A 21,865-nucleotide genomic window follows, 5' to 3' on the forward strand; every position below is an offset into this window, starting at 1 on the left:
GGAATCAGGTCCCTTTCTGGGATGAAGAGTTTACATCGATAAGTTTTCCCAGCACATCCAGCAGTAGTTTAAGAGCGAACTGCTCTTCAGCGTTGTCACAGTACCTGTCCACTTGTGTGATAGATTTTTGTCCCCATCTTACAGGTAAGTAACTAAGATTGCCCCAAATAATGTAATCCCCACTGTGCAATTTTCTATGTGCCTTCTAGGTAACTGACTCCAGGATCCTGTACTTTTTCTTTCCTCTGACCCACACTTCATAAACGTCTGACAATAGGGTTGGGGGTGGGATGCCAAGGTGATGAGCTATTTCCCAGGAAATTAACTGGAAATATTTCTTGAGCTGAGGAATTTCCTGAACACACCCCCAACTCCTCACCGGCATAAACCATCCTCGTGAAGTCGCTCAGTCGTGTCCAACTCTTTGCAACCCTGTGGACTGTAGCCTATCAGGCTCCTCCGTCCATGGGATTTTCCAGGCAAGAGTGCTGGAGTGGATTGCCATTTCCTTCTCCAGGGGATCTTCCCGACCCAGGAATCAAACCCGGGTCTCCTCCATTGCAGGCAGACACTTTACTGTCTGAGCCACCAATGAATGAGTGAATAAACCATCCTAAGCAGTAATTTTCCCAAACCAACCAACCTAGTTTTTTGTTAAAATAAGCTCTAAGACTGTGGCCAATCTGCAAAATGGAGGAAACCATCTCCTGTCACTGATACAAACGCAAATTTTTTTAATACTGCTAAAGAAAAGCAGTCTTGGGCTTCCCTGGTGGCTCACTGGTAAAGAATCTGCCTGCCAATGCAGGAGACCACAGGTTCAAACCCTGGTCTGGGAAGATCCCATATGCTGAGAAGCAACTAAACCCCTGTGCACTACAACCATTGAGTCTGTGCTCTAGAGCCTTGTAAATGCAACTATTGAGGCCACGAGCAACAACTCCTGAAGTTCGAGCGCCCTAGAGCCCATGCTCTACAAGAGAAGCCGCCATAATGAGAGGCCCATGCACTGCAATGAAGATCAGCCCCCAGTCTCCACAACTAAAGGAAAGTCCACGCAGCAGTGAAGACCTGGCACAGCCAAAAATAAATTTTAAAAAAAGAAAAGCAGTCTTAAGTGTGAGAGCATCTAACAGACAGCTATTTCTAGAGGGACCCCGTTAGCTCTAGTCACCACTATGAACTAGGCCCACTAAAGTCTGACGATCTTGCTGGGTTCCTTCGTGATATACTGGCCATCAAGCAAGCTGAGGAAGGCTTGCACTCACTCATTCTGCTCAACCAACGAGGCACAGGCTGAAAATGTCAGGTCCTTGGGCTTTTAAGGGTCTGTGGTTCAGGCCAGAACTAGAATCCAGACGCCAACAGTAATTAATGGTTTCTCTCTTTATTGTTTCTCCTTTTATCAAAACCTGTCACAGCTGGGGGCCAAAAGGAAGTAAAAAAAAATTCCCACAAATATCCCCCCCACTTGTCCCCAGTGAGTTCTCCCCCACCCGCTACCCACGGCCTTGGGCCAGCCCTGGGCACACATGATCATGTCCCCCACCCTCAGCCTCCTCCCAGCAATAAATACAGGTGACCGTGATTCCACGAAACCACAACTGATTTCTCCATCTTGAATGCCCCTCAAGGGGACAAAATTTTAGGAGGCAAAAGAAGTCTTGCCCACCCCCATCTTGAGGAGTGTAAACTTCTTTCCCCCAAGGGACAGGGGAGGTAGAACGCCCCTGTCAGAACTGCAGCAGCTCTAGATAGAAGCGGGGAGAGGAAAGGTTGGGATGCCAGGGAAGAAAATGATTTCCAGCAACCTCACTCCTTTGATCCATTCATCCCTTCTCAGGGTAAGGGGTGGTCCCAGTGTATCAGGGGAGGGCTGACAACAGAGAAGAACCAGGAGGAAGAAATAAAAGGAGGGAAGAGCAGTTTGGTGGGGAAGGAAGAGGAAGGAGAAGAGGAGGCCAAAATCTGCCGTCGTCTTCTCCCAAGAAATGGTATCAACACGCAAAGGAAACACATGGAGAGGGTGTGGAGAAGACTGAGGGCTCCCAAAAGAAAGTGAAGGGCAGCAAGAGCCCTGTGATCCCCAGGTCTTCACAGGTGAACGTGCTCCAGTTAGAGCAAGAGGATATTTGGAGATGAAGGGAGATTCAGTGTCAATGGGGTGGGACAGGTCGGGAGATCACAAAAGAAATTCAGAGACCAGGGACAGCCCTCTCATCCTGCCCAGATGCTGGCAGAACCTGGATCTTGAGATCAGAAAGGTGAAGCCTGGGGAAGGTCAAACTCCAGGGCAGAAAGAAGAGTAACTATCATGACCCTCACACCCCACCCCAACATCCCCTTCAGTTATCGTAGGTGAATAGTCCAGTCAGATGCCACGTTGACGCCAGGCTTGCGCAGGATCAACACTGAAGTCTCAGGGTCATGCTGGAAGGACAGGCGGCTTTCAGGAGATCCTGATGGAGGAGGAAGAAAGAGTGCCAGGATCAACAGCAATTACTTTCCCGTAGGTGTGGGTCCCCAACCCAGAAGCCAGATCACTCACCTTTTGTCTGGAGTACCACGGTTGCTGGCTTTCCGGCCCCTATTATCACCACCCGCTCAATCCAGATTGGTGTCTCAAAGTGGCCTTTGGGGTCTGCAGAGCTGGAGGAAGCAAAAATGGACACCCAGCAGGAAAACAATTATCAGAGAAGAACGGGGGAGAGAAGAGCAAGGTCACGACAGGAGAACAGAGTGAGCTGTGCATATCCCGGGGCCCAGCCTCCTCCTTCTGCAATGGCTGCCAAGGAAGAAAGCTCTTCCTCCTTACCTGGAGACCAGGGTGTTGCCAGAGAATGAGAATCGACGCAGCAGGAACTCATGGCGAGTCTGATAGTTGAACGTGTGCCCATCATCTAGAAAGAGCTCTCCTTGGGCCGTACCCTGAGCAGGAAGTGGGACAGGTGAGAGCCTGAGCCCCAGAGGGAGTGAGGGGCACCTGCCCAGGGGGACTGCCTCCCAGGAGGGTGGACAGATAGAGGCGGCGGCTCCCTGCCCATGCACTCACCTGGAGGCTGAGTGCGACGAAAAGAGTGATAGGGTCGTCCTTCATGCAGTCTGAAGAACGCCGCACTCGCATCCACCGGGGCACGATGGTCCCTCCACGCTGGAACACGGGGATCTAGGGCAAGACCAGTGCTGGGGTGAAGCGGCGGTGCTATACCTCTTGCAAGTCTGTGCCCTCTTAGGAACTGGACTCCAGCATACACACTCTCCCCACTTCTGGAAACCTAGAGGCACATGGAGCTGGCAGCTGGGCCAAGCATACTCACACTGCTTAGAGTTACAGGCAGGTACAGGGTCTGCGGACCATGATACTTCTGGTAGCTCTGAACGTCATACCACACCTGTGGGTGCAGAAGATAGCCTCGGTCACTCGCTGCACAGAGGACCCCACTCTCTTCACTCTCTCTGACCTCCACCTTCTTTCCCCACCATGCCCTTCCTTAACTCACCTCCCCTTGGCCAGGCAGATAGACCTGCACACCATGAGCCTCAGAGTCTGATACAGGGTGAACCAGCAATGCATCCCCTAAAACACGGCAGAATCCACTCTGAATTGGGGGGATCGGTTCCCAAAGAGGGAGCCCTAAAGCACCTGCCCCCTTGCACCAGCGGCCTCTGACCCTCCTCCCTTCCTGCACATCCACAGACATATCCCCCACAGTGCTTGCTTCTTCTCAGCCCTACCCCAACCCACCACTAACTGTCCTCGTTTCTCACCAAGCAGGAACTGATCATCTATACTGAAAGTGGTCACATCCTTAGGATAATGCACCCACAGGGGCCTAGGAAGGAAGCAAGACAAGAAAGGAAGACACCTGCTGTTTTGGTGGAAGTCAAAGATGCTACCCCAGGAACTGGCAATAAGAAGAGCACAGGGGTAAAGACCCGGATCTGGCAGCCAGTAAGGCTTCAGCTACGCAACCTAACCTTAGACCAGACATCTGGTTTCCCAACCCACCTCCCTGCTGCCTCCTCCCTGGCTCCTTCTGGAAAATGTTCTGCAGAGCGACCTTCCAGTTGCCACTTTATTATCCTGGCCTAAAAGGCCCTCCAGGATCAGGTCGTATTTTCCACTCCACCTCAACTACTCAACTACCTCTCCCTCTGGTTCGTTACCCCTGAGACACACTGTTTTTTTTTTTTTTTTCCCCTACTGCTGGAACACACCAAACTGGTTTCCATTTCATATGTATGCACTTGCAATCTCTCCTCCTTGGAACATTCTTGGATCACAAGTGGCTGTGTCTTACTCATCAGACAGGCCTCATCTTTACATGGCCTGTTTGTGGAACTTAATTCCATTACCGTGTTCTACTTTTTACAAACAGCTTGTCAGTGTTGGCAATTTTCATATTTACATATTTGTCTACACGTCTGTCTGTCTTCCTCACAACAGTGGGACACTTGTCTAACTTGTTTCAGGCTCTGAGGGTCATGACGGATGATGCCTGGCATGTCGTAAGCACTCAGGGACGTTTATTGCTATTCATCCCCACTGGTCTCCTCTCACTCTTCCCTTTGCAATCAGATTTCCCTCCTTTACAAGGCCCCAGCCAACGAAGAAAAGAACCCAGAGATGGAGCCCTGTCCCCACTGTCTCCCAGCCACCTCAGTCCACTCTCCACAGACCCAAGTGAATGCCTTACCTCATGACCGGGATCCCCTCGCGATGGGACTGATAGAAGAGGGTGTACCAGAAAGGCAGTAAGGAGTATCGCTGGCCCAGGGCATCTCGAATTATGTCATGGTACTGAGACGGTAACAGCCATGGTTCTCGCCGACCAGTGTCCAGGTGGGCATGAGCCCGGAAGAATGGCTGGTAGGCACCCATCTGGTACCAGCGTACAAGCAGCTCTGGCTCTGGATTTTTGAAGAAGCCACCCACATCCGCTGGAGAGGGGAGGGAGAAAGCAAGTTGGAAAGAGGGTGAAGGAGGGCTCCCCGGCTTGGACTATCAGTTCTCTGCTCAAGTCTAGGGTCCATCTGTGCCCTCTACCTTGTCCCTCTCCCACCAAACCAAGGCCCCAAATTCCTCCTCCTCTCACCTCCACAGAAGGATAGCCCTACCAGCCCCAAGCTGAGACACATAGGAATCGAGATTTTCATGTGGTCCCATTCAGCAGCATTGTCCCCTGTCCACACGGCTCCTGAGGAAGAGAAGAGGGAGGGAGTTTACATACAGTGAAGGGCTCGGCCTTTAAGACAGCTGACCTTTCTGACCTGTCACACCTGCTCTGGGGCCCCCAGGGTCCTGCTGAAAGTGGCGGAGTTCACCAGAGCACTCAAACAGGGACTGGCCACCCCATGCCCTGCCTCCCTTTAAATGCACAGCTGGAAGGAAGCGCACCACTCAAAGGATGGCCGCATGGACAGACCTCCCCTAGAACCAGACCCAGGTCCCTCTGCCAAATCTCTCCTCCAAATCTTACCAAAGCGCTGGGAGCCAGCGAAGAAAGCCCTGCTCAGGACAAAGGGGCGTTCGATGCCCCTGGAGCGCAGCACCAGGCCATCTGCGGTCGCCATGTGCTGCATGGGAACAGGAAAGAGCGGTGGTAAGGGGCAAAACCAGCTGGCGTCAGTGCCAGTACTCAGGCCTCAGTCTCTCCTCAGTCCCTTACCACGTAGAGGCCATAGATGTTATGCACGTCTCGGTGCTCCCAGCCCCCATAGTGCTGGGCATCCTTGAGCATGGTGACCTCAGGACCGTTGAACACAGAAGGTTCATTCATGTCATTCCAGACATAGAGGTTGGGAGCCGAGCCCTGAGAACACAAGGCGGAAAATGGGAACAGAGGACAGAGGGGAGGAAGAAGACAAACAGTGTGAGAGCACAGAGCTCCTGGGAGTCCAGAACGATGCACCTCTCTGGGTCCTCCCAGGATCATCAAGGGCCCTGATATCTTACAAGCAACCAACCACAGCAGGGTTGGCAGGCAGAGACTGACTCCAAGAAGTAGCGTGGGAAAGACAGGCTGCCGTACCTCGTAATTGTCAAAGTGAAACATGTTAGCCCACCAGGCCCTCATCTTGGGATTGGTGAAATCAGGGTAACCAGCTGCGCCTAAAAGTCAAGGATGGCTTTCAACCCATGAAGGGCAAACCGGCCTCCACGCAAGCTCCCTGGTCTCCCAATTGTCCCCCCTCATTTCTGGACCCACCTACCGGGCCAGCACCAGCCTTCGTAGTCAGAGCCATCCCGGGTTTTAACGTACAGACCCAGGTTCTGCAACTCTTCGTGTACACGGTAGCCAGAGTCCACCTTGATGTGGGGATCCACAATGGCCACCAGCTGTGGGCAAGGACCACGGGTGGTCAGAGCTCTCCAGGGATATCGTGCCTGAGAAAACCAACCACGGCTGCAGCCCTCTTACCTTCCGCCTCTTGGAGGCCAAATGCTCAAGCATGTTGCGGGGCTGAGGGAAACGGCTGGGGTCCCAGGTGAAATACCGCTTGCCATCGGCATGCTCAATGTCCAGCCAGATGACATCGCAAGGCAGGTTGTGATCGTCGAAGCCCTGATCCACTTCCAGAACATCAGCCTCATCCCGATAGTTCCAGCGGCTCTGGTGGTAGCCGAGGGAGAAGAGCGGGGGCAATGCCTGGGTCCCTGCAGGTTCAGGGTGGGGGGGATGGGGTCACAGCGGGGTCAGGCTCAACCTGGAGCCAATGGAGATGCCCGGAAATTCAGGGAGATACAAGAGGACCGGGCCAGAAAACAGGCCGAGGCACAGGACTGCTGAAAATGCACAGTCACCCATCTCAGGGAGACAAGGATCAGGAGAGCAGGCTGCACGCAGTAGTGGGGGCCACATACCTGTGAGACTAGCGTACTGCCGGAAGACATCAAAGACAGAGGGCCCAAGCATCAGGAAGACGTCAATGATGCCGCTCTCTGACATCCAGCGAACGTCCGTCTGTGGAGTCTCCCCAGAGCCCTGCAGGTAGTCCAGCATCTTCCCAAACAGGGTCTGCAGGGAGGACCAGAGAGAGGTCTGACCCCACCCTCCTGCTTCCCAAGCCAGTATTCTCCTGAGTGCTCTCACAGCAGGCTCCTTGAGCCACTTCAGGCTGGGGTTAAACATCACCTCCTCAGTGAGGCTTCCCTCAGCCCTCTCACAAGCAGCCCTGCCCATCCTCCTCCAACAACCGCTGTTCTTTCGCAACACTTACCACTGAGCTCATCTATACTTCTTACCTATTTAACCTCTGTTCTCTTCCTTTCCTAACTCAACATACAGTATATTTCCCACATGGATAAAAGGATCTAGCTCTTATTGCAAACTCAATAATAAACACATTGATGATAAATGAAGGAAGGGAAACACCTTCCCCATGGGTGTGTGTCTTCTGGGAGTGACTGGGGAACTCATATGCTGCTCAGGAGGCCAAGGCCCATCTCTCACCCAATCCCCAACAGGTATCCAGACAGGCCATCCTACCAGCCTCTTCAAAGAAAATGGGCCAGCACGTACATCTGGTCAAGGCCCACTGATCCCTCCCCGTGCCTGTGTTCTCACCTTCCCGGCAGTGTTGGAGGATATGTCAACCCAGGTCTCTGCAGCATTGAGCCAGAAGATGCCTAGGTCCCTAAGGGGGCTGTGTGCCAGGAGCACGGGCACAGACCCGTACAGGGCCATGCGGTTGTACAGCTCATACTGGAACACGTCCAAATTGTAGAGGCGATACGGCTCCCCACCCCTGCAGGCAGACAGACAGACCAGCCCTTGACCGTGGCGCACACAGCCCCCAGCCCATAGACAAAGACGAAGGATAAACACTGGCCCCTCTGCCCTTTCTCCAAGCAGAAAATCTGACTGCCAAAGGCACCCTGGGCATGGGAAGCGATCCAGGCTCATCCGGAGTATCCAATCTGTATGCACATTCCCCACAGCCCTGACTTCTAACCCGTTCCCTCCCCCGACCTTGATGTCACCGCAGGACTCACTCGGTGACTTTCAGCCTGAGGTTGTCTGCATGCTCGGGGATCCCATACACATGCTCCATGCCTGGCAGAGAGAAGTCCAAACTCACAGACATGGGGCCTGGAAGAGAAGCAAAAGATAAGTTCCAGAGCTGCTGCTTGCCAAGGACTCCCTGTGCCCCTGCCCGAGGCTCTCCCAGCCCCTACCGTAAGGCTTGCTGTCAGAGTGAGTTTTGAACGTCTCTTCCCAGGCTCCTGGCTCATCATGATCTGGCTTCCCCTGGGTCTCATCTGGCTGGAAGGAGGAAAATGGACCACTGCCCAGTCACACACCAGTTCTTCCTCTTTCCTTCCCTGTTTTCTAAATCCCATCCCTAATGGCAAGACTAAGCTCAAATTTCTTGTGGGCCTTTCCTCTCCGACCTCCCAGCCAGCCCTGTGCTCCAACTACCCACCCTCACCGACTTGCCTTGTCGTCATCCCCAGGTGTTTCCTCAGGCTGGGCCCCATCGCCCTCAGCTGGTTCTTTTGATCCTTGCCTGGAAGGTAGGAGAGCTGTCTGCTCCAATCCAGAGGGGGCGGGGACGAGGGGCTAGTGGAAGGAGGGGTGAGGGAATAGAGAGCCAAGGGTCCAAAGGAACGAAGGCATTGGAGGAAGGGACTGAATGTTAAAGCTTGGAGAGGGACCCCAGTGAGCAGATAAGTGTGCAGAGGATGGGGAGAGACATGAGAAAGGAAATGAGAAGGAAATGCCACCTGGAGGTGCCTTCCCAACACAGGCCCAACCACCAGCCTCTGCCAGTGTTCCACAAGAGACAGGCAGGCAGGCTCAAGGGCGTGGGTTCAGAACGCCAGTCCTGGCCCTGCTGCCTCTACCAAGAGACCCTGGCCCCACCTTCCCTCACTGGGCCTCAGCCTCTTGGCCTGACACAGGGTTTTGCAAAGGCAAGTGAGTCACAACCACGGTCAAGCCTCTACACACGGTCAGGCTTATATGCAGGGACTTAAAACAAGAGATTGTGCCAAAGAATGCTTTCAAGGGCAGCTGGCAAGCAGCTCTGCCCAGGGCCTCAGTGCATGCCAGCTGAGAGCCAGGAACCCCAGCAACAAGCAGCATCTCTCCACCCTCTGGCAAAGCAAGAAGCTCCCTACACTCCTCAAGGATGTTCAACATTTCATCTTCCTTCTCCCAGGGGGCTCCCAGCCAGGGGAATGGGGGACAGGAACCAGAGACCATACAGCTGGGGTAAATGGGCAAATGAAAGGCAGGGCATGGAAAGGTCTGGGGCATCTTCCTTGGGGGCTAGAGTGAAGGGCGGGTAAGGGCAGAGGAACAGATACAGTACCAGTGGTCATGGATTTACCTAGAGAAAATGTTCTTGATCCTATCCCAAATGCTACCGAGCGTGAGACTAACTTTATCCGAGAAACTGGGGCAGGAGGAGATGGGTAGGGAAGGGGAAAAGGAGGCACAAAACCAACACAAAAACAGAAACATAAAAGTGAGTTTCAGTCGACAAACTTCCAGAGATGGGGCAGGGGAAGAAATAAAAAACAAAAACCAAAAAAAACAAAACAAAAACCAAAAAAAGGAAGAAAATAAATCTGGGAAATGCGATGGTGTGAGAGGGGGAAGAGGGAAAGGCAGACCTGGGCAGGCCTCCCCGAGGAGGTGCCCAGGGTACAGACAACGGACAATGTGGCTGCCTCCTGGTCTGCACAGGAGATGGAGAAAACGTCGAGCCAGGCCTCGTCCTCCCCCAGCTGGGCAGTCTCTCCCAGCCCCCACCGCCACCTGGCCACACTGCCACCCTGTCTCCTCCCAGGGCCCCAGTGCCAGACCCGCAACACCTCTAGGTTCTTTCACACTAGGTCTCCTTCAGTGCTTGACCCCTGTACTCACGAGACCCTGGGGGTCCTCTGGTGCTCTAAATTTAAGAGTCCTCGGGCATTGACACTGAGCAGAAGGCTGCGGTCCTCCAGCAGGTCAAGGCGGAATGGCCGTGCCGTCAAGATGATTTTATAGGGTCCCTCAGCGACGGTGAGCTCCACACTGTTGTCATCCCGGCCAGAGACAGACAGCCTAGGAAAGAGATCAAAAAGGATCTAAGGACGTGCAGAGTGCCAATAGTCGTCACGACGCTGAGAAGACGGGCACGTGCTAAGAGCTATACAGGAAGTGTGGTGAACAGTACGGGGCAGATAAGTGTGACCAAAGGAACCAAAGAAAGAGCCTGGAAACAGACCCAGGCATACTCAGAACTTTGAAATGCAATAGACATCGTGGCAGTTCAGTGAGGTCAGGAGGAAAAACGTTAACAATAATAGGAAAAACACATTTTCTGTAGAGGAAACAAATGGTATCACAACCCTATCTCATTTCAGATACAACAACTCCAGACACATTATGACTTAAAATTTTCAAGTAAAACCTTTAGAAGAAAATACATAAACTTCAGAATTTTGGTTTATTGATAGATACCTTGAGGGTAGTCAAAAACAAGAAAAAAGTCTGAGAAACTGTCCCAATATAGAGGAGTCTAAGCAGACTTGACAACTAAATATACAACAGAATCCTAAATGGGACTCTTGGGCAGAAAAAAGACATTAGGTTAAAAACGAAACAATAAAGCTACAAGGATACAAGGACTTTAAGCTACAAGGATACAAGGACTTTAAGCTACAAGGATATATTGTACAACTCAGAGAATATAATCAATATTTTATAGTAACTATAAATGGAGTAAGACCTTTAAAAACTGTGAGTCACTATATTATACACCTGTAACTTATATAATATTGTACTTCAACTACACTTCAACTAAAAAAAATGAAAACAAAATTAAAAAAATTTTTTAAGAACTTTAGTTAACAATAATCATCTATTCATTAGGCATGACAAATATTCAACAATATGTTAAACAACAGGGGAAAATAGGAATTCAAGGTATAGAGGAAGTTTCATAACATTCTTGAAACTTTCCTATACATCTAAAATTATCCTATAATTTTAGAAAAGTGAAAAGATAAGCTACAACCCAGGAAAATACAGCTGTAAAACATGTACATAATAAAGAACTGGTATCAAGACTAATGAATTTCTACAAATCAGCGAAGACAAACCACACGAAAGGAAAATGAGCAGAGCCGTAAACCTCCAATTCACAGAAGAGTAAACCAGAATGACATAAACATACAAAGATGAGGACACGCTCAATGTATCATTAATAAACTGGAAAGACACGCAAACCAAGACCATCACGTGGTGTCATCCTACAGCCCTCCCACCGACAAAAGTTAAGTCCGATAGTGCCAAGGGTTGGAGAAGGTGCAGTTCATAAGTCTCATATATTGCTGGTGGAAGTGTAAATTGGCAAGCCGCTTTGGCTTTATCTTGGAAAGCTGACTATTTCCATATTCTACACCCTGAGTTCTTCTCTTAGCTATATGTCACAAAGAAACTCCTGCACAGGCAGACAGGAGAGACGGACAAGAGCGTGCAAGCCAAGACTGTGAAGAGTACCGTGCTGGAAAGAACCCAAAACACCCGTTAACACAGAAACGAAGAAGTTAAGTTGGGAAATGTTCATGTAACACAATATTATACAGCAGTAAAAATGAACTTCTAAAGCTACATGCAACAGTTAAATACGTAAGTGAAAAAAAGGAAATCCCAAAAGACCTCATTTACTAAAATACTTTCCCTACAAAGCTTAAAACAAAGAAAAGCTCACAAACGAACAAAATCACATAATTTATCGCTTAGGCACATGCACTTATGTATGTATGTATATGTATATGGGTGTTTATACACATATACACACAACATAACTGTGAGAACAAAAAACCAAGGCAGTAATAAACTTTTGAGTAACAGTCACCTCTGAAGGAGTCAGGGGTACGGGTAGTAAGATGTATGTGTTTGGGTTGGGTGAAGGGTTTATCATGTTATTTTCTAGTTAAATACTTAAGAGAGCCATGCATGGAATAATGACAGTGTGTCATGGCCCGAGTACTTGAATAAGCCTATCTTGAATATCTGGGGAGAAAGAGGATGGAGGAAGGGAGGGAGGAAAGAAAAAAATACGACAGAAAAGAGAAGAAACAGACAAGACAAGACGGTGGAACAGGATGGAAGGTAAGGGAGGAGCCAACTACAGAGACACTGTATTGCTGGAAGGCAAGTTCCATGGCCTTGCTGATTTCCTCTTGTATTGAGAAAGCTGTATTTGTCTGCTGAATGCACGAAGATAAAGGGTAAAAGAGAAACCAAGCAAGGGAGTTCCCTGGCGGTCCAGCGGTTAAGACTCTGCTTTCACTGCTGAGGGTGGAGATTCAATCCCTGGTGGGGGAACTAAGATCCCACAAGCCACGTGGCTCAGCCAATCAATCAACAGAGAAAACAACTGAAGCAAAGGAAGAGATGAAGGAAGGTTGAGGAGAGCAGCAAGGTGCTATTCATCTATTATACCAATGTGGAAAAGAAAGCCACCAAATAAAGGTTTCTTAGGAAGGAGGAAAGGGCCATGGAGGTGGCTATGTTTCTCAGGGGAAACTTACCCAGCTGTGGGGGGATCGGCCACCAGCACGTCGGGCACACGGTATCGGGGCCGCCGGGGCTCGAGTTCATCGATCCTGATGCGAGTCATGTTCTTCTGAAGTCCTTGGAGCTCCAGCACCAGCACCACCTGTGGGGGCAGAGGTCAGGGAGTGGAGAAAGGAAAGAGCTACACTGAGGAATGCCCTCTGAACCCACTTCTCTTCTGAGGGAATCTCCTCCTTCTAGCCCTTTACCTAAGGGATCTGAGACCTGAATTCCTCACAAAGTAAAAGTCCCATGGTTAGATGGCATGGGGCGGGGGCCATAGGTTTCCCCTTCCCCAATTCCCCCCAGCCATTTCTCCACCCCCATCTGCCTCTTCCTTTTCTCCCCTGACCTTGGTGACTTCGTTGAGCAGATGGACTGTGAGCGCGTCAGGACCGAGCTGCAGAGAGTCCAGTAAGGCTCGGTAGGGGGAATGGCCTGGCCGTATGCTTCGCTGCCTCCTGCCAAGTGAAACAACTGAGAAGGGGGTGGGGCTCCCCAAGGCCCCCAAGCCCTTCTATCAGCTGCAGTGGCCCACGCTCCCTCACCTGCCAGACACCTCCCGTATTACCCTACTTTCCATTCCAGTCTCCCAGAAATAGCATACTTGCAGAAGGAACTCTCTTCACAGGTCTTAAAGTTGCTTCTATCCACAGCAAAGGTAATTCCCAGACAGACCCCTAAACAGGCCAGTACCAAAGCGGTCCAAGATCTAGAAGGAAAAGAACAACGAGGGAATAATCAGAGCAGGGTCAGAAAGGGCCCCACTTCAGAGGTGAAGGCCTTTTCCCCCCACAACCCTAAAAGGGGAGCAAGCTAAGACTCCCACTAAACAGAAAAAGAAGGCAAACTGGACCCAGGGTTAAGTGTAAGGTCTGAGGAGTTGGCTCACTCACACCTTCCCTTCAAAAGGCAGAGGAAGTGGACAAAGGATCCTTGGCCTTCAGAGGCCAGGTATTGATTCAGGTTACATCAGCCTCTCGGAGGAAAGGCACAGTAACAGCCAGTCCCAGGGGAGGTGGTGGTATCATACGTGCAGAACAGAGAAACAAAGTTAAGCCATGCCTTTCCATGGGCAAGATGCTGGGGGCAGTGACAGTGAACAAGTTAAAGATGTACGCTCAGCTAGCCTGCTGGCCACACCTCCTGGGGTCCTAACATCCCTAACGCGCTAACCATCCTGCTCCTCAGACCTCCACTCCTGTATCTTTGACATAAGTCACCCCTACCATCACCTGAGCTTGAAAAGAATAACAAGAGCTATCTTGTACTAGGCTTCCCTTGTAGTTCAGCTGGTAAAGAATCTGCTTGCAATGTGGGAGACCTGGGTTCAATCCACGGATTGGTAAGACCCCCTGGAGAAGGGAAAGGCTACCTACCCACTCCAGTATCCTGGCCTGAAGAATTCCATGGACTGTATAGTCCATGGGGTCACAAAGAGTCGGATACAACTGAGTGACTTTCACTTTCAACTTCTTCTACAGAGTCCTAATATACACCTAGGAGCCTGGGTAACTGCATTATATAGTTTTTAACTCTATCTGTAGTTTTCAGTAGTGTCAATGCCCAGGTCTCACCCCAAAGTTCTGATCTAACTGGCCTGAAGTGGGACCTGGGCATCAGATTTTAAACTCCCCTAAATAATTCTAAGGTTTCCGGGGCAGCTCAGTGGTAAATAATCTGCCTGCAATGCAGGATATGTGGGTTCAATCCTTGGGTGGAGAAGATCCCCTGGAGAAGGAAATGGTGACCCACTCCTGTATTCTTGCCTGGGAAATCTCACAGACAGAGGAGCCTGGCAGGCTACAGTCCATGGGGTCACAAAAGAGTTGGACACGACATAGCGACTAAACAATAACAAAACAGTCCTAATGGGCAACCAGTGTTCAGAACCAACTTTTTTATGCACTAACTCTTTTCCCTTTGTTTTATTGGTGAATGTAGGATTGGAATTTATCTCAGATGGGTACATAAGAGACATAAAAGATTCAATAATGCACCCAAGACTGAACAGACAGTATGAGGTGCCAGCAGGACTGAACTCTGTGTGACTTCGGGGCTCAGGTACTGCATGCTGTTCAACACAGTCCCAACCACCAGCAGGGCCGCCTCACTGAGGACCATCAGCCTAAGATTACTACAAACTTGCCACTTCCCCAACGTGCCATCAAAGGACAGACAAGGGACTAACAGGCGTATAGCAAGTTAGTTAAGGATATATTCTCCATTCTGAGTACATCCTAAACAGGCATTCTCCAACTTTAGCGTCAGTTAAGAATTATGAGCAGTGACTGTTAAATGAAAATTCCCAGGTCCCAGGGAATGTGCATTTTTTTCCCCAGTGACTGATCTAGGAGCACACTTTGAGAAAGTGTTCCATATAGGAGAGGGAAAAACAAAACACAGACTTCTCATCACTCAAACCCTGCTGTTTGCTAACAGGGTAGCCAGAGAGTAGGGCCTACTAAACACACGATATCTACCACTAGCCTCGGTATCAGCTGGAAAGCTAAAGGTAAAGAAATTCACCAGGAAGGAGATTACGGAACAGAGTAAGCCCTCCAGTTCCAGAAGAAAGGGCAGGGTATACCAGGCCAGACAGAAAGGTGAGGGAAACACCAGGCTTTGTGGTTTAATAGGCCAAGCAGGAACAAGGAGCAGCAAAACAAGCGGAAGAAATGCTCCCAGATAACTCAAAAGCAAGGCATGTGCGCCCCCGCCCCCCACAAGCAGGAGTGACTGGAGCAGACACTCTGAGCCACTGACCCCATGTCTATACCAGCCCAAAGCAGAAGCAGAAGTACATGAGTTAATACTTTCTGGAGTCTTATTTGCAATATCTATAAAATGGGTTTGGAGAGATGCTAATGTGGATAGGGTTTCTGAAGATTTTTCAGATGTAACCTGTTGGAAGGCCCTAAGAACTCCGGAAGGCCTCGAACGCCTCTGAGCAAGAGGTGGTCACAAGTCAAGGTTAGGAATGATTCGCAGGGAAAGGTGCACCCGTTTACTGTTTCAGATCACAGGTTTCCAGAATAGAATTTACGATCCATGCTTTTCCACTGCTGCCAACAGTACACGCCTCTCCCCACCCTAATACATCCGTTAGATCCTGGTAAATACTTTGTGGAGCTGATTGACTGTTTCAAGCCGTTTTTTCCGTAATATTAACTAGAGAACGCAGACCAAATCATTGTTGTGTTTGAGCAACATCATCCAGGTCGACTGTGAACTTACGAGATCCTGCCCCAGCCGTGCCCAACGACCGTGAACACCGAACAAGCCAGGGATGGTGTCCACGTGAAGACCAGGGCAGGGCAGGGTCCGGGCCTCTCGAGAGAAGGGCAAGGGCAGTGGAAGCAAGACTGCCGGCTACGGTGCTTCCAGCCCGGCTTGGGGCCGCAGGGCAGCAGGCTGCATTCCCGGAGGCCTGGCCGCGTCTCGTCCCCCGCCCCGACGGCCCCGCGCATTGCAGGAAAGAGGTGGCAGCGTTAACCGCCGCAATCCGCCAAGGAGGGCGGCGGCTGAGAGCGGCCCAGACCAAGAAGAACGCACGGCTGCGGCCTTCTAAAGCCACCGGTCCGGAGCCCCAGAAATAAGGACCCCCCAACGCCGCGCAGATCTAATGCGAGGAAGCTGGGGAAACCTGAGGCCGGCTCCAGAGAAACAAAGAGTCCTCACGAGGCCGGGGGTGGCGGAGTCTCAGGAGAACATACAGAAAGGAGAGATACGGGATTTAGGGGCCTGGGGGCGTCCCGTGCGCGCCCCCGGGATCCGAGCTCCTCACCGCCTCCTACGCGCCTCCACTGCCGCTACCGCCGCCATCTTGTGCCGGGTTTGCTCCTTGACCCGGAGCTTCCCCTCCCCCAGCGCGCGTTGAGCCACGTATCTTAGCGCCCGCCCCTTCCGGCCTCCTGATTGGCCCGACCGCACAGAGGCCGGGCGTTTGTCCCATTGGCGGAGGACTTAAGCCAAATACTCATGGGGGCGGCGCCAGGGCGGAGCTTGAGGGAGGGGGCGGGATTGTTGAGCCAGGCGCTGTCCGACTTGGCTGGTCCTAAACATCAGACAGAAGCACTGAACCCTGTTTTTCTCAACTCGGCAAATTTTATTTAGAAAAAAGGGTGGGGAGGAAGAAAGTGACAGCGCTCTTTTAAGCCAAGGTCTTAGAAGAGAAACCTCCCACTTTTCTGCAGCACCTTGGCCCCCTCTCTCATGGCTCAATCTCCCTCGGCTTTTGGAGCATGGAAAGGCTATGTGCCCTGCCGGAAAGTGGACGGTAAAGGCGCCTGGAAACGGCCAGAGAAGAGGCCCAGGCGGTCAATGTTGCGGTGGAGGACACTGTGCAGCACAGCCAGATGGGATCCACCTTCACCCCCACCCTCCCTAGAGAAGTCCCGGATGAAGCGACCACGCTCCGACTGGAAGATGAACTTCTGGGGCAAGGGCCCATGCTCCCGGAGAAAGCCCCAGACACTGAGCAGCAGCAGACGCACTTCAAAAGGTGCCAGTTGACTAAATACCTCGTGCATATTCCCCAGGGCTGGTGGCAGGAGGCTTCCCTCAGCCATGACAGCCACCAAGGTGCAGGATGCCTCCAGGTGCCAGGGGGAGTGGGTTGTGTCAGGGTGGCGAGAGGCTTCCCAGTGGCCCAAGAGGGCAGCCAGCAGCCCCCGCAGCAGCACGGAGCAGTAGCACAGGGCTGGGGGAGCAGCTGCTACCAACTTTAGCAGCTCAAAGAGCAGAGGCTGTTCCCGGAAGCGCCTGCCAATGCGGAGATCCCGCTCCACAGTGGCCCGGGCATGCTCCTCAGGAGGCCAGGCTAGCTCTGCACCGGCTGCATCAGGACACACACTCTCCACCAAAGTCACTGCCACTGCTTTGGCTGCCTCTGGGCTCAGGGTGGAAGCCCCCCAGCAGCCTACACATTCAGTACCCCCAGGGGCACTGCAGCAGTGCACCAGGAGGCTGAGGAGGCTCTGGGTGTTGTAGATAACTTCTTGCTGATTGCGTGACTGGACAAACTTGGGTGGTTTAAGGCCACGACCGATGACTCCAGCATGGAACACAGACCAAATCCCTCCAGGACCTGGTACAGCCGCAGTGTGCCGCCGGTTTGTGTCCAACAGGGAGGCAGATGCCAAAGGAGCTGTCACAATGGAGAGAGTCTCATTGTCCCCATCCACTTCCCCTCCAAATAGTTCTGTGTTGCCACGATGTAAGGCTCCCTCAACTAGCAGCTGCAGCACAGCTTTGAGCCCAGCCGGGCAGGTCTGGGAGAGGCGCAAAAGCAGCTGGGAGGCGGAAGCCACCCCTGGGGGGCCATGCAGCCTCAGAGAAGCAAAGAAGCGATGTACTCCAGCTCTCACCAGTCCCAAGAGTTGGGAAGGGGACAGAGCTTCTGGGGGGAAGGGACAAATGGCCAGGAGGGAGGCAGCGGCTTCGGCTACTTCCTCCTCAGGATGGAGCAAGAGAGGAGCCAGGTCAGACAGATGAGCTGAGGCGGACTCCCCGAACCGGGCCCCTAGGGCCGCAGGGCCCTCACCACCTTGCTGCTCCCACCCCACAAGCAGCGCCAAGTTGCGCAGGAACCGGGCCGTGAAGGGAGGTTGCAAAGTTCCTGCATGTACCCTAGCCAGGCAGCTTCGGAAGGCCAGGGGCAGGAGGCCAGAGAGACTGACCACCAGCCCAGCATATAACTGAGTGGCCAGACTCAACTCTTCAGGGCTTCGGGCCCGGCTCAGGAGATGGCCCAAGGCCTCAGGTCCACAGCTAGGCCGGGTATAGACGGAGAGCAGGCCGAGAAGCTGGTGTTGCCAGAGAAAGCGTTTCCGTTCCAAACGTAATATCTCTCCACACAGCTCTCCAACGTGGTTTCTGAGCGCATCTAGAAAGGGCACAGGGCGGGGGGGTGGGGGTGAGCTCAACAACCCTTCCCCTAGAGACGGTCCCCAGTGATGAACCAGTTTTTGCAGGTGCAGCAACAGCAGCTGGATCAACCGGTCACATGCCTCACGTACAGTGTCTGGCACAGCCAGGCCCTGGGTGGTAATGACAGAGGCAGGCATGGCTGTGTCCACCAGGAACTGCAACAGGCGGTAGGCACCTGCCCCAGAGGCCTGGCTCACCAGGTGCACGGCCAGGTTCAGCATGTTGTCCAACTCCTCTCGGGGAAATCCCTGCAGGTGTTGCTGCAGCTGACTCAGCACGGCTGGGGGTTTAAGGCAGTCTACCAGTTCTCCAGAGACTGTGCCCAGCAAAGCTGGTGACATGACTGCTAGCTGCAGGAGGAAGGGAACTGTGGCCTGAAGGGAGGGGTCCCCACTCCGGCCACCAGTGCCCCCGGCCAGACTATCGTGGAACATTCGCAGGAGCTCCCGTCGGATGCTGTCTCCATGCCTGGAGGCCAGGTGCCCTAGGATACCTACAACTGAGGCAATCTTGGGCACCCGTTTCTCCCCAGGGATGGCAGGAGATCCAGGGAAGGGGTCTGCAGAGGGAGTTTGAGAGGAGCCTCCACCACTGCCACCAGCTCCACCTCCGGCCCCACCATGAACGCAGAAGTCCTTAAGGCCACAGGAGAGAACTCGAGAGATGATGGTGCCGGGAAAAGAGGAGCCAATATGTGCCACAACCCAGTCGAAGTGTGGGGAATGCTGGACGGAGGTATCCAGCAAGGCATCCACACAGGCATCTGGGCAACTGCCAATGAGAGCCGAGAGGCACTGAACATAGATATCCATCAATGTGCGTGTGGCCCGACAGCCCATCCACAGCTGCAGCAATTCATTGAGAGACCCAGTGGCATGGGGCACACGCTGGTGCTGGCCCGAGTAAGTGCTGCTCAGCTGCCCCATGAGGTCAATGGACCATGCACTAATCACAGGTGCCCAGGCCTTCGGGTTGGCCCGGATGAACTCAGACAGCACCTGCTGCACTTCCTGCACCACATCCTCTAGACCAGGACCCCCAGCAGGGACATGGGAAGGTGGGGGCGGACGGAGGTGAGGTGGGCCAGCCACAGGGCTTTCATCCAGGGCAGCCAGGTGGGCCCGCACACTCTCATCGAAAACACCTCGCAAGTGGTCAAGCACGGCAGCCCGAGCAGGTGGCAGAGAGCGGAGCAGGAGAAGGCCACAGCGAGCGTGCTCTCGAGCAGAGAGCTGGTGGCCCAGGACAGGGTCTACACCAGTCAGAAAAGCCTTGATTTCCTGGGACAGCTCCTGAGCACTGTAAGGAAGCAAAAGAAGCAGAGTGAGAGTGTTGGAAGATGTGGAACGAGTTACATTCCCTCTGTGAGCTTCAGTATTTTTCTATGTAAAATAGGGATAACTGAACCTCCCTCATAATGTTCACAAAGTATGGAAGCACCATATCTAGTTTACATTAATTAATAAATGCAAGCTGTTTTTCTTTTAATAACAACAGAATCAGTATTAGGTAACTCCTGGAATATACCAAGTTCTCTTTTAAGTACTTTACGTGTATTATTTCAATACAGATAACGACCCAGTAAGGTAGGTACCATTATGATCCCATTTTACAGAGAAGGAAACCAAGGTTAAATAATCAGACTCTAAACTCCAAGAGGGTAAACAGTTCTCTGCTCTTCAATACTGAACCCCCTTCTACTGGAGCCCCTGGAATATGGGAAATAATAATAATTCGTTGAATTGAGGAAGTATATTTTGTGTTCCTGTAACATCTGCCTTAAACACACCTTTTCAGCTTTACATCACTCCCCCCTCCATACAACTCAAGTACCCTGGATTTTGCCCTTAAAAAGAAAATTCTAAGCCCAAATTTGCCCCTCATTAAGGGCTCTTCCTCCTCAAACTTGTTTCTTTCCATATTCTGCAAGCACCCTAACCACTCACCACTTGGACTCCACCACATCAACAACCACTACCGTCCCAGTACCCTCAATATGCCCCAGAACCAAGGCGCCCAGGGCAGAGACAAGGTAATGCCTTCCAGCCCTTCCCACCCTAAAACATATGGGTTCAGTCTTAAGAGGTTCAGGAGGCAGTATCAAGGGAAGAGACAAAATTCCCTTCCTCTTTGTGAGTTTTCTGCCAAAGAAGACAGCATCCTCTAGAGACTGGTAAGGTTCTGACTGTGCCATTCCTCTCTGGTTCCTCCAAAACAAAAACCAAAACCACTCAACGGTGAGGGGAGTGTCTTCGTTGGAGGGCGAGGGAAAGGCTAGAAGAAAACATTCTGTGGGATTCTGGGGGCCTGGGTGCTCAGGGATTCCCCATGAAGTCAGGGGACCCTGGGTTAGCTCGGGTCTAAAAAGGACCCGGGTTCCCAAGAATTGATATTCCCAACTCTTGGAAGAGCAAGGCCAGGATCGAGGGTAACTATACACTGGGCTTTAGGGGGCGGCAGTACCGAGACCTTGGGAGTGCGGGCACTGGAGCCCAGAGTTTTGGTGAGGCAGTCCCTGAGTTCGGGGAAGACCGGACCAGGAATCTCTGAGAACCCCGACGCGAGTTCTCGAGGTAGGATCCGGGTTTCTGCCGAGAAAGCTGGGGATCGGCGCGGGACCGCGTGGGAAGGAAAGATGCCAGGGGCTCTGACTACCTGAGCGGCGCGGGACCGTGAGTGACCGGGGCAGGCCCGGGAGGCCCTGGGGCCCCGGGAGGGTCGCACAACGCAGACATCCCGGAGCCCTAGACCGAGCCTGAGGCGGGAGCGGCGGAGCGCAGGGAGCGCATGCGCGCTGACTGGAAACCCGAAAGGAACCAGCGAAAAGGCTTCTCAAGAAAACCAATCCGGCGCTGTTCGTGACCCTCGCACATTGGTTCCGCTTTGAGTCGGCGTCCCAGTTACAGGCTGCGGCGGTGACACCGGGAAGTCGACCCACCCTCTACGCAAACTTTCTCCACCCTCCCGCCCCTCGTAAGGGTCTTTGACACAGCTGAGCGCCGAAGAATTGATGCTTTTGAACTGTGGTGTTGGAGAAGACTCTTGAGAGTCCCTTGGACTGCAAGGAGATCCAACCATTCCATTCTAAAGGAGATCAGTCCTGGGTGTTCATTGGAAGGACTGATGCTAAAGCTGAAACTCCAGTACTTTGGCCACCTCCTGCGAAGAGTTGACTCATTGGAAACGACTCTGATGCTGGGAGGGATTGGGGGCAGGAGGAGAAGGGGACGACAAAGGATGAGATGGCTGGATGGCATCACCGACTCGAGGGACATGAGTTTGAGTGAACTCCGGGAGTTGGTGATGGACAGGAGGCCTGGCGTGCTGCAGTTCATGGGGTCGCAAAGAGTCGGACATGACTGAGCGACTGAACTGAA

The 21,865-nt window shown here is 52.3% G+C and overlaps 2 protein-coding genes across 3 annotated transcripts; both read right to left on the bottom strand.

Moving 5' to 3' along the window:
* Positions 1–1,367: 1,367 nt before the first annotated feature.
* GANAB (glucosidase II alpha subunit) lies at positions 1,368–16,427 on the bottom strand. Of its 2 annotated transcripts, XM_040256028.1 has the most exons (25): positions 16,345–16,427; positions 13,165–13,269; positions 12,910–13,018; positions 12,533–12,660; positions 9,876–10,055; positions 9,337–9,402; positions 8,442–8,511; positions 8,180–8,267; positions 7,997–8,093; positions 7,569–7,749; positions 6,866–7,019; positions 6,423–6,658; positions 6,214–6,340; positions 6,033–6,112; positions 5,670–5,813; positions 5,481–5,577; positions 5,097–5,198; positions 4,698–4,941; positions 3,769–3,833; positions 3,501–3,577; positions 3,318–3,392; positions 3,053–3,166; positions 2,816–2,928; positions 2,549–2,649; positions 1,368–2,459 (listed from the first exon to the last, which is right to left on the bottom strand). In XM_040256028.1, the coding sequence occupies exons 1-25, from the start codon at positions 16,380–16,382 to the stop codon at positions 2,350–2,352; spliced, it is 2,901 nt and encodes a 966-aa protein (XP_040111962.1). In that variant the 5' UTR covers positions 16,383–16,427; the 3' UTR covers positions 1,368–2,349. The 2 variants fall into 2 exon arrangements, with proteins under 2 accessions (XP_040111962.1, XP_040111963.1); XM_040256029.1 differs by lacking the exon at positions 9,337–9,402 and having other exon boundaries at positions 1,376–2,459.
* A 217-nt stretch (positions 16,428–16,644) lies between these two features.
* INTS5 (integrator complex subunit 5) lies at positions 16,645–21,277 on the bottom strand. Its single transcript, XM_040256030.1, has 2 exons — positions 21,144–21,277; positions 16,645–19,787 (listed from the first exon to the last, which is right to left on the bottom strand). Exons 1-2 carry the CDS (start codon positions 21,221–21,223, stop codon positions 16,811–16,813), a joined length of 3,057 nt encoding a protein of 1,018 aa, XP_040111964.1. The 5' UTR covers positions 21,224–21,277; the 3' UTR covers positions 16,645–16,810.
* Between the last annotated feature and the right edge of the window lie 588 nt (positions 21,278–21,865).

This window comes from Oryx dammah, unplaced genomic scaffold (assembly GCF_014754425.2).
Source record: "Oryx dammah isolate SB20612 unplaced genomic scaffold, SCBI_Odam_1.1 HiC_scaffold_15, whole genome shotgun sequence".
In the NCBI taxonomy this organism is placed as follows: domain Eukaryota; kingdom Metazoa; phylum Chordata; class Mammalia; order Artiodactyla; family Bovidae; genus Oryx; species Oryx dammah.

Coding starts and splice junctions, on each gene's coding strand:
- GANAB (XM_040256028.1), bottom strand. CDS start 16,382: ATGGCGGCGGTAGCGGCAGTGGAGGCGCGTAGGAGGCG. Junction 13,019..13,164: donor GAAGAGAGTTCCTTCTGCAA/GTATGCTATTTC, acceptor TTCACTTGGCAG/GAGGCAGCGAAGCATACGGC. Junction 5,578..5,669: donor ACATCTATGGCCTCTACGTG/GTAAGGGACTGA, acceptor GTTCCCATGCAG/CACATGGCGACCGCAGATGG.
- INTS5 (XM_040256030.1), bottom strand. CDS start 21,223: ATGTCTGCGTTGTGCGACCCTCCCGGGGCCCCAGGGCCTCCCGGGCCT. Junction 19,788..21,143: donor CACGGTCCCGCGCCGCTCAG/GTAGTCAGAGCC, acceptor GCTTCCTTACAG/TGCTCAGGAGCTGTCCCAGG.